Genomic DNA, 14,651 nt, shown 5'->3' on the forward strand with positions numbered 1-14,651 from the left:
CGCTCTCTCGCTCTCTCGCTCTCTCGCTCTCTCGCTCTCTCGCTCTCTCTCCCTCTCTCGCTCTCTCGCTCTCTCTCTCTCTCTCTCTCTCTCTCTCTCTCTCTCTCTCTCTCTCTCTCTCTCTCCCTCTCCCTCTCTCTCTCTCTCTCTCTCTCTCGCTCTCGCTCTCTCGCTCTCTCGCTCTCTCGCTCTCTCTCTCTCTCTCTCTCTCTCTCTCTCTCTCTCTCTCTCTCCCTCTCTCTCCCTCTCTCTCTCGCTCTCTCGCTCTCTCGCTCTCTCGCTCTCTCTCTCTCTCTCTCTCTCTCTCTCTCTCTCTCTCCCTCGTATAATGTATTATTTACTCACTTAAGTGCATTTGATCTTAGTGTGTTTATTTTCAGTACGTCAGTCATTCACAAGAGCCGTTGTGCCTACCACCACCACTACTACCACTACTACGCTCGTTCACGTGACCAGTTGTGGTGATGCTCGCTTCATTCATACGACCTGGCTACTCGCTTCATTCATACGACCTGCTTCTCGCGTCATTCATACAACCTGGCTACTCGCTTCATTCATACAACCTGGCTACTCGCTTCATTCATACAACCTGGCTACTCGCTTCATTCATGCGACCTGGCTACTCGCTTCATTCATACAACCTGGCTACTCGCTTCATTCATGCAACCTGGCTACTCGCTTCATTCATGCAACCTGGCTACTCGCTTCATTCATGCAACCTGGCTACTCGCTTCATTCATGCAACCTGGCTACTCCCGTTTCTGTAACTCTGTTAAGAGTGTTTCCTGGAGACTTCATGAACCTGTTAATTGTCTTGGGATTAACAGGTGTACGAGAACACCTTTTATGTAGCCGGATCGTCCCTCCTGTTCCTCCTTTTCTTCCTCTCTTCCTCCTTCTTTTTCTCCTCCTCCTCCACGTCTCCATTGTTCATCTCATCTACTGCTTAAGTCTGAAATACCACTTTACATATGACTTTCAACTGATGACGTCCAAAACGAGTGATTCGCTCACTTTTTATGTTCGCATAGCACTTCTCTAAATACAATATGAATAATTGCTAACTAGAGCTACTAGCCAAACCAAATCTAGACCTATCTGTAAACAAAACTATATGATATATTAACATATGTGAGAATATATTTCACTATATGGTACGAAAAAATAGCTGTGGAAAGAGCTTGTGAGCCAACAGGTACAAAACATGTAAGCATTTCCTGTCTGGTGGAGGTCCCAGGAGGCCTGGTCGACGACTCCAGGAGGCCTGGTCGACGACCGGGCCGCGGGGACGGTAAGCCCCGGAAGCACCTCAAGGTAACCTCAAGGTGTTGTGAGTGCTCATAATAGTAATTATTATGAGATAATTAGTAGGAGCCATGAGGAGGAATCTATGCTCTGGGTACTAACAAGGTACTCTGGGTACTCACAAGGTACTCTGGGTACTCACAAGGTACTCTGGAGACTCCTACTGATTTTCTCACTGATACATCATGCTAATGTACCACTGCCTCAGCCTCCGTGGTGCAGTGGTAAGACACTCTCCTGGCGTTCCGCGAGCGCTTTGTCATGGGTTCGTATCCTGGCCGGGGAGGATTTACTGGGCGCAAATCCTTAACTGTAGCCCCTGTTTAACTCAACAGTAAAATGTGTACTTGGTTGTAAAAACGATTCTTCGCGGCGGGGATCGTATTCCAGGGACTTGCCCGAAACGCTACGCGTACTAGTGGCTGTACAAGAATGTAACAACTCTTGTATATATCTCAAAAAAATAATGTAATTGAGTAAATAATTATTATCATAAATATGATACTTTAAATATAAATACAAATTGTAAATATGAAAAATAAATATTTTATGTTTTATGATGTAATGCCCTAGGAACCTTGCATGGGGGGGGGAGAGAGAGAGAGAGAGAGAGAGAGAGAGAGAGAGAGAGAGAGAGAGAGAGAGAGAGAGAGAGAGAGAGAGAGAGAGAGAGAGAGAGAGAGAGAGAGAGAGAGAAAGGGAGAGAGAGAGAGAGAGAGAGAGAGAGAGAGAGAGAGAGAGAGAGAGAGAGAGAGAGAGAGAGAGAGAGAGAGAGAGAGAGAGAGAGACGAGGCACTTTCTTGTAGTGTAAGTTACGCCCTGGAAGTAATCTTTACGAATGCTTGTAAGGTGTCTTCCAGGAAGCCAGCTCAGTGAGGCAGAAGAACAGTGAGTCCCGCCCTACTGGCTTGCTCCCCCTACCCTAACATCTACTCTACCTCCATCTACCCTACTTACCTGCCCTCCGCCACCATACCTCTATCTACCCTACATATCTCTATCTCTCTGTCTCTCTCTCTCTCTCTCTCTCTCTCTCTCTCTCTGCCCTGTCCCATCACCCTGCCTCCCTTCAAACACACACACCACAGGTTGATCGATCAACTTGCTCCTAACCTGTAAAGTTGACTTCCTGGTAGAAGCACTCGAACGAGATTTACTGAATGTTTGATCAGGCAGCGACTAAAGTTTCATGCTGCTTTTATTGATTTCCGAACCTGTTTTACAACGGCAAATTGAAAGCCACTATTCAGCCACTGAGCGTATTTTGCAATCGGAGAAACGATGCTGGTTGGGATTAAAGGATTCCTAATTGTTTTAGACAACTTCAAAGGGGTCAAAATTAATTATACTTCCCCCTCCCCCTTTAAGCTGTGTACACCTCCAAATGGGGTGTTCTGCTCAACACTCTTCAAAGTTTTAATATGTAAATTTTTAAATTTATATGCATAATGTAGTTGAAGAATCCGTCATACATTACGACATTTGAGTTGCTACAAGTATACTCAAACTCAATGGTGAATTCTTGTTATTAGAGGGACTGAAAGTAGTGTCATTTTCCTCGAAAACTAGAAGCCATTTTGTTTGAGAGTTAATAATCAAAACATGAAAACCGGTTGACAACGTCGAGGTGGGAGTGTTGTTCATTGTGACTGAGCAACACTACAAGCTCAATACACACTTGAACCCATTAAGTCAAAACAAGTCACAAGAATCGTGTGAGAATGAGGAACACAAAAAATGGACTTCAAGAAAAACTTCGACACGTTCTTGCAAGACATGTGAAGACCAACCAGATTGTAGTTGTTACGTGGGCCTGCTAGGCTGCTCCTAGCAACCGGTCAGCCTGCTAGGTTGCTCCTAGGAAAAGCCTGTTAGACCACGTTATTACAAGGCAAGCCTGGCCCCTGGCTGGGCTTGGGGGAGTAGAAGAACTCCGTGAACCCTTCGTCAGGTATGATCGAGGCAGAGCTTGTCTTCTACTCTCTGTACTCCCTTGAGCGCAGGCGGGAGAGATACATAATACTTTACACGTGGAAAATAATTGAGGGGCTGGTCCCAAACCTGCACACAGAAATAACACCACATGAGACCAGAAGACATGGCAGGATGTGCAGAATACCCCCGTTGAAAAACAGAGGTGCAACAGGTACTCTGAGAGAGAACTCTATCAACATCAGAGGCCCGAGACTGTTCAACACGCTTCCACTACACATAAGGGGCATAACTGGCAAACCCCTCACAGTGTTCAAGAGAGAACTGGATAAGCACCTCCAAAGGATACCTGATCAACCAGGCTGTGACTCATACGTCAGGCTGCGAGCAGCCGCGTCTAACAGCCTGGTTGATCAGTCCAGCAACCAGGAGGCCTGGTCGACGACCGGGCCGCGGGGACACTAAGCCCCGGAAGCACCTCAAGGTAGCCTCAAGGTAGGTACTCTGTAAACCCTCCATTATGTAGTCAAGGGGTAACTGCAACACTTAATACAGGTAACACTCGTACTCAGCTTCTCTCCCTCTGTTTCTCCTCCTCTGTCTTTCCATCTTTCCTTCCTGCCTCTTCCTCTCACCCGCTTCTGTAACAGCCTCGTTCCGCAATATCTCTCTCTGACCTTCTTTTTCTCTACCCTGTACTTCCCTCTGCTCTGTTTCCCTCCCTTCTCTCTTCCATTCCTCTCTCTATTCCATCATCAAGCTACCTCCACTTCTCTCTTTTCCTTTTACACTCATTCATATGTTCTCCTTCTGTTCCTCCTGCTCTCCTCCTCTCTCCTCTCAAAGCAAGCTTATCTCTCTCTTTCTCTCCCATTCCTCACTCTTCTACCATTCCCTTTCCCTCTTTTTCTCTCTCTCTCACTTTCTCTCATTCTCTGGCAGACTCCATACACACAGTTTCGAATGTAAATATGATAAGAGCTCAATAGGCTCAGTAACCTGTACACCGGTTGATTGGTTGATTAACAGCTGAGAAGCGGGACCAAAGAGTCGAAGCTCAACCCCCGCCAGCACAACTAGGTGAGCACATTACCCTTTCTCTCATATATTCTATATTATTAAATTATCTTATCGCCTATAAACACCCACTTTCCCCCCCCCCCTTTATTTCTTTCTATTCCCCCTTCCCATCTCCCTTCCCTGCCCCTTCCTCCTCCCCCCACCTGTTCCAGAGCCCCCAGCAGGAGGAGAAGGGCTCACTGGGGCTCTGGACCCCAGCCAGGCACTACCAGGAACTCCGCTTTCCAGTTCTACGTTATATAAATTAGGATAGACCTGCTTGCTTCCTGGGAATGGTCCGCACACGCGAGCAAGATATAGGCCTGGATAGAGAGAGAGAGAGAGAGAGAGAGAGAGAGAGAGAGAGAGAGAGAGAGAGACAGACAGACAGACAGACAGACAGAGAAAGAGAGAGAGAGAGAGAGAGAGAGAGAGAGAGAGAGAGAGAGAGAGAGAGAGAGAGAGAGAGAGAGAGAGAGAGAGAGAAAGAGAGAGAGAAAGAGAGAGACAGAGAGAAAGAGAGAGAGAGACAGAGAGAGAGAAAGAGAGAGACAGAGAGAAAGAGAGAGAGAGACAGAGAGAAAGAGAGAGAGAGAGAGAGAGAGAGAGAGAGAGAGAGAGAGAGAGAGAGAGAGAGAGAGAGAGAGAGAGAGAGAGAGAGAGAGAGAGAGAGAGAAAGAGAGAGAGAGAGAGAGAGAGAGAGAGAGAGAGAGAGAGAGAGAGAGAGAGAAAGAGAGAGAGAGAGAGAGAGAGAGAGAGAGAGAGAGAGAGAGAGAGAGAGAGAGAGAGAGAGAGCGAGCTTCCATGGTCTATTCGTGAGCGACTTTGATTCACAATCGATTTCATCTACGACTTCAATCAACATTTCAATGATCAGCGTTTATTTACCTCATGCCTCTGTTCACCTAGCAGTGAATAGATATTAGTAGCTGGATTAGTAGTTATACATTCATACTCACACAGAATATGGGTAATATACACTCGGGGGCCTCGCGGCTGAGTGGACAGCCTTCGGGGGTCGTAGTCCTATGGGCCCGGGTTCGATTCCCGGCCGAGGTGGAAACAAATGAGCTTATAACTCGATTCTCTTATTAGCTTACAGGGTCACTGTAACATGTAGTGAGTCACTGTAACATGTAGTGAGTCACTGTAACGTGTAGTGAGTCACTGTAACATGTAGTGAGTCACTGTAACATGTAGTGAGTCACTGTAACATGTAGTGAGTCACTGTAACATGTAGTGAGTCACTGTAACATGTAGTGAGTCACTGTAACATGTAGTGAGTCACTGAAACCTGTAGTGAGTCACTGTAACGTGTAGTGAGTCACTGTAACCTGTAGTGAGTCACTGTAACCTGTAGTGAGTTACTGTAACCTGTAGTGAGTCACTGTAACGTGCAGTGAATCACTGTAACGTGTAGTGAGTTACTGTAACCTGTAGTGAGTCACTGTAACGTGCAGTGAATCACTGTAACGTGCAGTGAATCACTGTAACGTGTAGTGAGTCACTGTAACGTGTAGTGAGTCACTGTAACGTATAGTGAGTCACTGTAACGTGTAGTGAGTCACTGTAACGTGTAGCGAGTCACTGTAACCTGCAGTGAGTCACTGTAACCTGTAGTGAGTCACTGTAACCTGCAGTGAGTCACTGTAACGTTTAGTGAGTCACTGTAACGTATAGTGAGTCACTGTAACGTATAGTGAGTCACTGTAACGTATAGTGAGTCACTGTAACGTATAGTGAGTCCCTGTAACGTATAGTGAGTCACTGTAACGTATAGTGAGTCACTGTAACGAGTGGTAGATCACACTCATGGTACAAAAGCTTGGACGAGTTTTCAATACTGAAAAAATGGGACAAAAGATAACAATGGGATCCTTTAAAAGATCATTAACAAGAGCAAATAGTAAGCAAATGGCCTGCAAGCTTGGACAAAAGGCCAGGTTCAGTAACTGTAGCCCTAGTCGCTGGTGGCTATTCTCCAGCTTAATGCCTGCCTTTGTGTCGCTCCCACACACTGTGGGAGAGTGTGCAATCTGCTCTACCCTCTCTCACACACTGTGGGAGAAAGTGCAATCTGCCCTAGCCTCTCTCACACACTGTGGGAGAAAGTGCAATCTGTCCTACCCTCTCTCCCCACACTGTGGGAGAGAGAGTAGGGCAGGGTGAGGCAGGGAAGGGGGGAAAGATGGATATGTTGGGGTGGGAGGGAGGCTTCACGGTAAGGGAGAGGGGTTAAAATGGCAGTGGGAGGGGGTGTGGGAAAGAGAGTGAGGGGGTGAGGGAGAGTTAAGGGAAGGGGTAGGGAGGGTGTTAGTCTTCCCCTAAGCATGGCATCATAGATGCAGCATCACGATAACTCTCTCTCAAATCTCCTCTTGTCGGCAGGGAATTTATCATCCAGCAGAAAGAATCATTAATACGCTCGAATGAAGTCTTAGAATGAGTCCCAGGCAATAGACCCAGTGAGCAGAGATGCGCAGACAAGAGTAGACCCAGTGAGCAGAGATGCGCAGACAAGAGTAGACCAAGTGAGCAGAGATGCGCAGACAAGAGTAGACCCAGTGAGCAGAGATGCGCAGACAAGAGTAGACCCAGTGAGCAGAGATGCGCAGACAAGAGTAGACCAAGATAACCCACAGATAACGCCAAGTGGAAACTTTGCACTATGAAGGAACCAGTGTCTCACATACGTGGTGCTAAATTTAAATTTTAAATTTTGCTCCGAGGGGCGAGTTTATTGGGCAGCGCCACTCATCCTGTGAGTGGACACACCGCCATAGTGACAGTATTGGGCAGCGCCACTCATCCTGTGAGTGGACACACCGCCATAGTGACAGTATTGGGCAGCGCCACTCATCCTGTGAGTGGACACACCGCCATAGCAGCATGTACAACACTCCCCAATAGGAAGAAAACCCGCTGGGTTGCTCTTGAGGTCTCGGGGGTCCTGTGGGCGTGACTAGACATGTGGGCGTGATTGTTGACATGTGTGTATACACCTGCAGGCATGGGTGTAAGCGTCTCAAGTTCCGGGAAGGGAAGCCTCGTTGTGTCCGCAAGTAAGAGTTTATGTTAAAATACAGTTAATGCTTACTGGGAACACCCGAGACTGTCCCTGCACGCATTATGGATACACCCACACGTCCACATTTACCAAAACACTCTTAAACACCCCACGCACTGTCCAAGGTCCCCTACACGCCTGCCACACCTCTGCACACACACCTACCACACCCTCATTACAATGAACAAAATCTGAACATAATACGGTCTAGATGTGACAGGTCATTTATGACACCAAACATAGCATATTTTACAAAGCACGGTGACACATGTTATCATTTTGCATGATAATAAGATAACAAATCTTCACATACACATATCTTGGCATTTTCCGCGGGTTCTAGGGCGTCTGTTGCAATGATATATTCTCTAGTTGCACTGAGTTGCAAAGTGCTGCTTGAGTCTGAGTTACGACAAATAATAAGTCATTAGTCGGCCAGAGTGCCTGAGTCGTGGAAGGTTGCAAATGTGGTTCCAATTTTCAAGAAAGGAGATAGATCACTTGCGTCAAACTATCGGCCAATTCGACAAGGGAAGTGTTGATGAAAGCTCGCGACGCAGTTTGTTCTATGGACCCCTAGAGTACAGGGAACAGTTTAGACTGTGAGAAAGAGACGTATCAGGAAGAGACGAACATTTTCTCTCTTCTCCATATTAAAAAGAATATTGGGTTAGGTAGACACTTGTACACAGACAGTTTATGGTTTAATTGTGCGAGGTGAGTTAAGCAGTTGCGTCTGGCTCTGGGCCGGTCTGTTCTTGAATGGAACTGGTCTTATAACTCTGTTACCGGATAGCTCAGCTTTTGTAACGCCAGGAGCCTGGGCGCAGCCCTACAGGAAGCTACAGACCAGACACTGTAGAGGCCGGATGTGACTAACTTTACACTTACTTCAGGATAAGTGTAAAAAAAGTAATTTCGTCACAAATATTTTATCTTGTAAAAAACAGTGAGTATTGTGGATATTTTGTCTGGTACTTTCCCGAGGCACCGCCAGATACACGATAAACATATGCTTCATATTAGACTAGAGGATATCCCTGCCGGTTGGGAAATGAGCCTCCAGATGCCCAAACAAAAAATCCGCTGCCTGCTGAGTCTCAGGCAGTGCCCACGGCGGCAGTGTCCACGGCGGCAGTGCCCACGGCGGCAGTGCCCACGGCAGCAGTGCCCACCGCGGACCCTGACAACAGGATGATGGCTTAATCCCACACCTCATGACACATCCTGAGGCAGGTGTCGTGTATGTATGTCACACTCTCGATACATATTCTGGGCCACGGAGCTCGGGGGACCTGACGGGGCTGCCAGAGAGGGACAAGTCCAGCGCAAGTCCGAATCATGCACGCAACAACAGCAACAACAATTGCAACATCGACAGCTACAGCCACAGGGGGGGGGGGGGAGGCAGAGGGTGTGATGACAAATAGGAGAGATGACAATGGGGTCAAGGAAGACTGTTTTTTTGTTGTTATATGGTTATCCAACTATATTATTGCTGCTGCTAAGACGTTTCCGAACTGATAAGGTCTTAATAAGACGTTTGTGTGTGTGTGTTTGTGTTTATGTGTGTGTGTGTGTGTGTGTGTGTGTGTGTGTGTGTATTCTCCTGTCATGGCATTTCCCGACTCTCACACTATAATTCTCTCGCTAATCACATCAAGAGGAATCCCCCACCTTGTGCCTGCCAAGACACCAGCGACGCATCACTGTACTTACTGAGGCAGTTCCTTGGTAGGGTCTCAAGAAATATTTATATGTTATTAAGAGGGGGATACCCCAGCTTCGTTCGGGTTTCTCTCTCTCTCTCTCTCTCTCTCTGTTTCTCTCTGTTTCTCTCTGTTTCTCTCTGTTTCTCTCTCTCTCTCTCTCTCTCTCTCTCTCTCTCTCTCTCTCTCTCTCTCTCTCTCTCTCTCTCTCTCTCTCTCTCTCTCTCTCTCTCTCTCTCCTCGGGCTCCCACCTTCTCTACTTCTCTCACCCCCCCCCCCCCTCTCTCCACTCTCATCTCCTCCTCCCCATCTATCCCCTCATTCAGCTCTCCCCATCTTCTCTCCTCTCTTTAACATCACCTCTTTCCACTTATATGATTCACAGTATCTTAGTTAATTATATTTTTACTAAGGACACATTCTTGAAAATATTGTTCAACGTAAGAGAACATTTGGTACAACAATCAACTCCCAACACAGGAATGTTTTCTTGTGATCTTCAGCATCCCAACTTTCACTCACAATTACATGTGAACTCAAATTGTTCTGCTTTCGGAGGTTGAGCTTCGGCTCTGTGGTCCCGCCTCTCAGCTGTCAATCAACTGGTGTACAGAGTTGTGTATGTACAAGGTCTTGACGAGCACATGTCCAGTGTTGATGTACTCAGTTCACCTCGATCGACACTGATGACAAGGCTTCATAAGATCAAAAAACAAATCCACAAGGGCCGTGACGAGGATTCGAACCTACGTTCGAGATCATCCCAGACCCTGCCTTAATCGACTGAGCTACGACATGGTCAAAAGAGACCATCTCTTTTAACCGTGTCGTAGCTCAGTCGATTAAGGCAGCGTCTGGGATGATCTTGGACGTAGGTTCGAATCCTCGTCACGGCCCTTGTGGATTTATTCATTGATGCATCACGCTATTGTGATTTCTGTGTGTTCAGAAGATCCTTTTTCGGTCGTCTACGCTGACCTGGAAACCTTACACCGTAGATAATATATGCTCGGAGGCCACATCATTCGATCTTAGAAAGAGCAAAGTAAAATGTCTTACATTCTTATGGTCATTCAATGCGCTGTCAATGTGTCATTCACTGCTAACACACCAAATTCCCAGCTTATTCAGTTGCTTTCTTGTGACATGTTTTAGTGGCTGATACAACTATTGTAGTTAGGATATGGCATGAGCATCTATATATATATATATCGATGAGGTAATTCCATCTTTTGGAGTGATGGGTGTGATGGAGCGACGGGTTATGGTGATGAGTGTGATGATGAGTGTGATGATGAGTGACGTGAACGAGCGTTGGTGGAGATGGAAAAGAATGCACAGTGAGGAGATAGGGATTGATGAGGTTGGAGGCGTGGAGGAAATGGTCTCATCATGTAAGCTGTCAACCCGGATATTTATTCTCCTGCAGTGAAACAGTGAAAAGTTAGACAAAGTCACCGCCAGAAAAAAGTTGTTTGAGACAATTGAACCACAGGTTTCAAGTCTTACAACAGTCATTCCCGACTTGTTAAGACTCGCGGCTCTATTTTCTAATAAAGTCTTGACGCCCAGGCCTTCACATTTCATAAAGATGCCGTACTCAGTCTTGAAGTCTACGCCTTCACAGTCCATAAAGATGCCGTACTCAGTCTTAAAGGTCTACGCCTTCACAGTCCATAAAGATGCCGTACTCAGTCTTAAAGGTCTACGCCTTCACAGTCCATAAAGATGCCGTACTCAGTCTTGAAGTCTACGCCTTCACAGTCCATAAAGCTGCCGTACTCAGGATACTCACCACTTGCTAATTCTCGATGATTCAGTGAGTCTAGTACTCAGCATTCAGCCGGTTCAGCCGGACCGAAGACGGCCTATCCAAGGAGGATGTGGAGAACTTCAAGATGGAAGGGGAGTTATCCGAGGCACCAGGCTGGGTGATGGGGCTGGGTGTTGGGGCTGGGTGTTGGGGCTGAGTGTTGGGGCTGGGTGTTGGGGCTGGGTGTTGGGGCTGGGTGTTGGGGCTAGGTGTTGGGGCTAGGTGTTGGGGCTGGGTGTTGGGGCTGGGTGTTGGGGCTGGGTGTTGGGGCTGGGTGGGGGTTGATTGTTGGGGCTGGGTGTTGGGGCTGGGTGTTGGGGCTGGGTGTTGGGGCTGAGTGTTGGGGCTGGGTGTTGGGGCTGAGTGTTGGGGCTGAGTGATGGGGCTGAGTGTTGGGGCTGGGTGTTGGGGCTGAGTGTTGGGGCTGGGTGTTGGGGCTGAGTGTTGGGGCTGAGTGTTGGGGCTGGGTGTTGGGGCTGGGTGTTGGGGCTGAGTGTTGGGGCTGGGTGTTGGGGCTGGGTGTTGGGGCTGGGTGTTGGGGCTGGGTGTTGGGGCTGAGTGTTGGGGCTGGGTGTTGGGGCTGAGTGTTGGGGCTGAGTGTTGGGGCTGGGTGTTGGGGCTGGGTGTTGGGGCTGAGTGTTGGGGCTGAGTGTTGGGGCTGGGTGTTGGGTGTTGGGGCTGAGTGTTGGGGCTGAGTGTTGGGGCTGGGTGTTGGGGCTGAGTGTTGGGGCTGGGTGTTGGGGCTGAGTGTTGGGGCTGGGTGTTGGGGCTGGGTGTTGGGGCTGGGTGTTGGGGCTGGGTGTTGGGGCTGAGTGTTGGAGCTGGGTGTTGGTGCTGGGTGTTGGGTGTTGGGGCTGAGTGTTGGGGCTGAGTGTTGGGGCTGGGTGTTGGTGCTGGGTGTTGGGGCTGAGTGTTGGGGCTGGGTGTTGGGGCTGGGTGTTGGGGCTGGGTGTTGGGGCTGAGTGTTGGGGCTGGGTGTTGGTGCTGGGTGTTGGGTGTTGGGGCTGAGTGTTGGGGCTGAGTGTTGGGGCTGGGTGTTGGGGCTGAGTGTTGGGGCTGAGTGTTGGGGCTGGGTGTTGGTGCTGGGTGTTGGGTGTTGGGGCTGAGTGTTGGGGCTGAGTGTTGCGGCTGAGTGTTGGGGCTGGGTGTTGGGTGTTGGGGCTGAGTGTTGGGGCTGGGTGTTGGGTGTTGGGGCTGAGTGTTGGGGCTGGGTGTTGGGGCTGGGTGTTGGTGCTGGGTGTTGGGGCTGAGTGTTGGGGCTGAGTGTTGGGGCTGAGTGTTGGTGCTGGGTGTTGGGGCTGAGTGTTGGGGCTGAGTGTTGCGGCTGAGTGTTGGGGCTGAGTGTTGGGGCTGGGTGTTGGGGCTGAGTGTTGGGGCTGAGTGTTGGGGCTGAGTGTTGGGGCTGGGTGTTGGTGCTGGGTGTTGGGGCTGAGTGTTGGGGCTGAGTGTTGGGGCTGAGTGTTGGGGCTGGGTGTTGGGGCTGAGTGTTGGGGCTGAGTGTTGCGGCTGAGTGTTGGGGCTGGGTGTTGGGTGTTGGGGCTGAGTGTTGGGGCTGAGTGTTGGGGCTGGGTGTTGGGGCTGAGTGTTGGGGCTGAGTGTTGGGGCTGGGTGATGGGGCTGAGTGTTGGGGCTGGGTGATGGGACTCACTCATGGAACCAGATCAGGAGTTTCATAAATTATATTAATTTATTTCATAAAAAGTCAGAGTGTGTACGAAGGTTAGAGAGTGTAAAAAATACTCCGAAGACACATAAAGCTCTTGTGAAATTCAAGAGGTTTGTTTAATGACTTTACAAAGTAAATTCCGCTGTTCGTATATGGTCCAAAGATGCGTCTACGTTTAATCGTCATGACCACGACATCACTGATCCATTCTAAGTTCCTCAGGCATCACTTCGAGTGACAAAACGCTTCACTGAGCGAAGAGTGTGATACAGGGCATAACTGAAGATGTCTGTAGGAAGGATAGGGCGACCTGCCTCTCACCAGTGTTCCTGTAGTGAACAGCACCCTGGGCGGCCCACTGACTCATACCAACACCTACCAGAATCAATAATGTGATGTTGCATGATTACGTCCCCTGAATTAGGGCTCTGGGTCGATAATTGGCCATTTCCGCAGGTGGGGTAAAAGCCATACCGCTCTGGAAACATATGGGGCCGACATACCAGTCCAGTACCTCATTCCACGGGCTATACTGGAAATGTCTTTATTCAGTCTGAATAAGTACAGAGATCAACAGCGAGCAACCACTTGGGCTCGAGACCTGACTCGTCTCGAGAGTCAAGTCTGGAGGAGCTGCCACTCACGAACGTGCAGGAGAGAGCTGCTGAACAAATCCACAAAGGCCGTGACGGGGATTCGAACCTGCGTCCGAGAGCATCCCAGACGCTGCCTTAATCGACTGAGCTACGACATGGTCAAAACGGCCCTTGTGAATTTGTTCATTTGATGCATCACGCAATTGTGATTTCTGTGTATGAGAGCTGCTGGATTGTGAACCTCACAATCACCTCAGAGAAAAGACGTAGACGTCCGACCTCAGACCTTGATGTCGACCTCAGACCTCAGACCTTGATGTAGACCTCAGACCTCAGACCTTGATGTAGACCTCAGACCTCAGACCTTGATGTAGACGTCAGACCTCAGACCTTGATGTAGACCTCAGAGGGAGACACACACATCAAGAGACAGCAATCAACCACAACTTCAATCTCCATCAACAGGGACACTGAAGGAGAGAGATTAAGGGGTAAACTTAATGCCATATAATCACTTTAATCCACAGGAAATGAGCCTTTTGAGGCTCAATTGGAGCAGGAACCACCATCATCACCATCTTGAGAGCCCTTTACCCCAAGGGCATTCAGGGTACTCAGAATACGAAACAGATGGATCTTCTTGCGTGTTCAATAATACCCGCCGTCCAGGCCGCCAGACCCCCTGTTCTAGCCCGGGTAATGTCTATCATACAACAAGTCCACAAAATGACTTTCCGAGAAAAGCTTTTTTTTTTTTGTATAAATAGAGTCTCGTCTGGCCAGAGTGGGAGCAAAAAAATGAATCGATGCAAACAGGAGGCGCTGGTATGGTGGGTGGTGTCACGCGACCATAGTGTCTCCCTCACGCACCCTTACTCATGCTGGTGGTACTTGAACAACACTCACGGTACGTCCATGCACGGTACACTCAGATACCCCACAGCACGCCCAGGAAGCTATAACACACACACAACTATCCCCTACGGATAGTTCGCCTGGCTGCCCTTCCTCTGGATGTCACGCTGCCTACGTCAGCAATGCCCACCTACCCGAGGAATGCCCACCTACCCACCTACCCGAGGAATGCCTGCACCCACCTACCCGAGGAATGCCCACCCGGCGGGTATCCCAGCATGTCAGAACAACGTCAGAACGCCCATACGTACCTCCGGTATGCCCTAGCCTCCCAACTGACGGTACATCCTGTATGCTGTGGTGGTACCTGGCCATGGTACCCACCACGTACCTCTCACCAGCAGCCCCATGACCAGCGGTACACATACGCACCCTAGCAACGTGCCGACGGTACACTAAACCAAGGATACAGGGGTACACGCAGCTTAAAGTCAGTCAGTCACACGCGGGAAACCCAGATAAGCCAAAGCCAGTGGTGGTTACAAACACCCATATTCCAACACGAGTCAAGCCAGTGGGAGCACAACCAGCAATGGTACACCCCGGACACACTCACGGTACACCCAGACACTGACGGTACACACCCAC

At 49.0% G+C, this 14,651-nt stretch overlaps 2 protein-coding genes across 2 annotated transcripts in view; both read right to left on the reverse strand.

Moving 5' to 3' along the window:
- The window catches only part of LOC123748905 (uncharacterized), a 113,112-nt gene that overhangs the window by 59,410 nt on the left and 39,051 nt on the right, over positions 1–14,651 (reverse strand). The gene's annotated exons all lie outside the window — the stretch shown is intronic.
- The window catches only part of LOC138373331 (uncharacterized), a 43,130-nt gene continuing 36,942 nt past the window's right edge, over positions 8,464–14,651 (reverse strand). The window contains exon 7 of the mRNA XM_069339524.1: positions 8,464–8,546. Coding sequence (XP_069195625.1) covers positions 8,464–8,546 — 83 coding nt within the window. The remainder of the gene's footprint in view (positions 8,547–14,651) is intronic.

This window comes from Procambarus clarkii, chromosome 42, assembly GCF_040958095.1.
Source record: "Procambarus clarkii isolate CNS0578487 chromosome 42, FALCON_Pclarkii_2.0, whole genome shotgun sequence".
NCBI classification, from domain to species: Eukaryota; Metazoa; Arthropoda; class Malacostraca; order Decapoda; family Cambaridae; genus Procambarus; species Procambarus clarkii.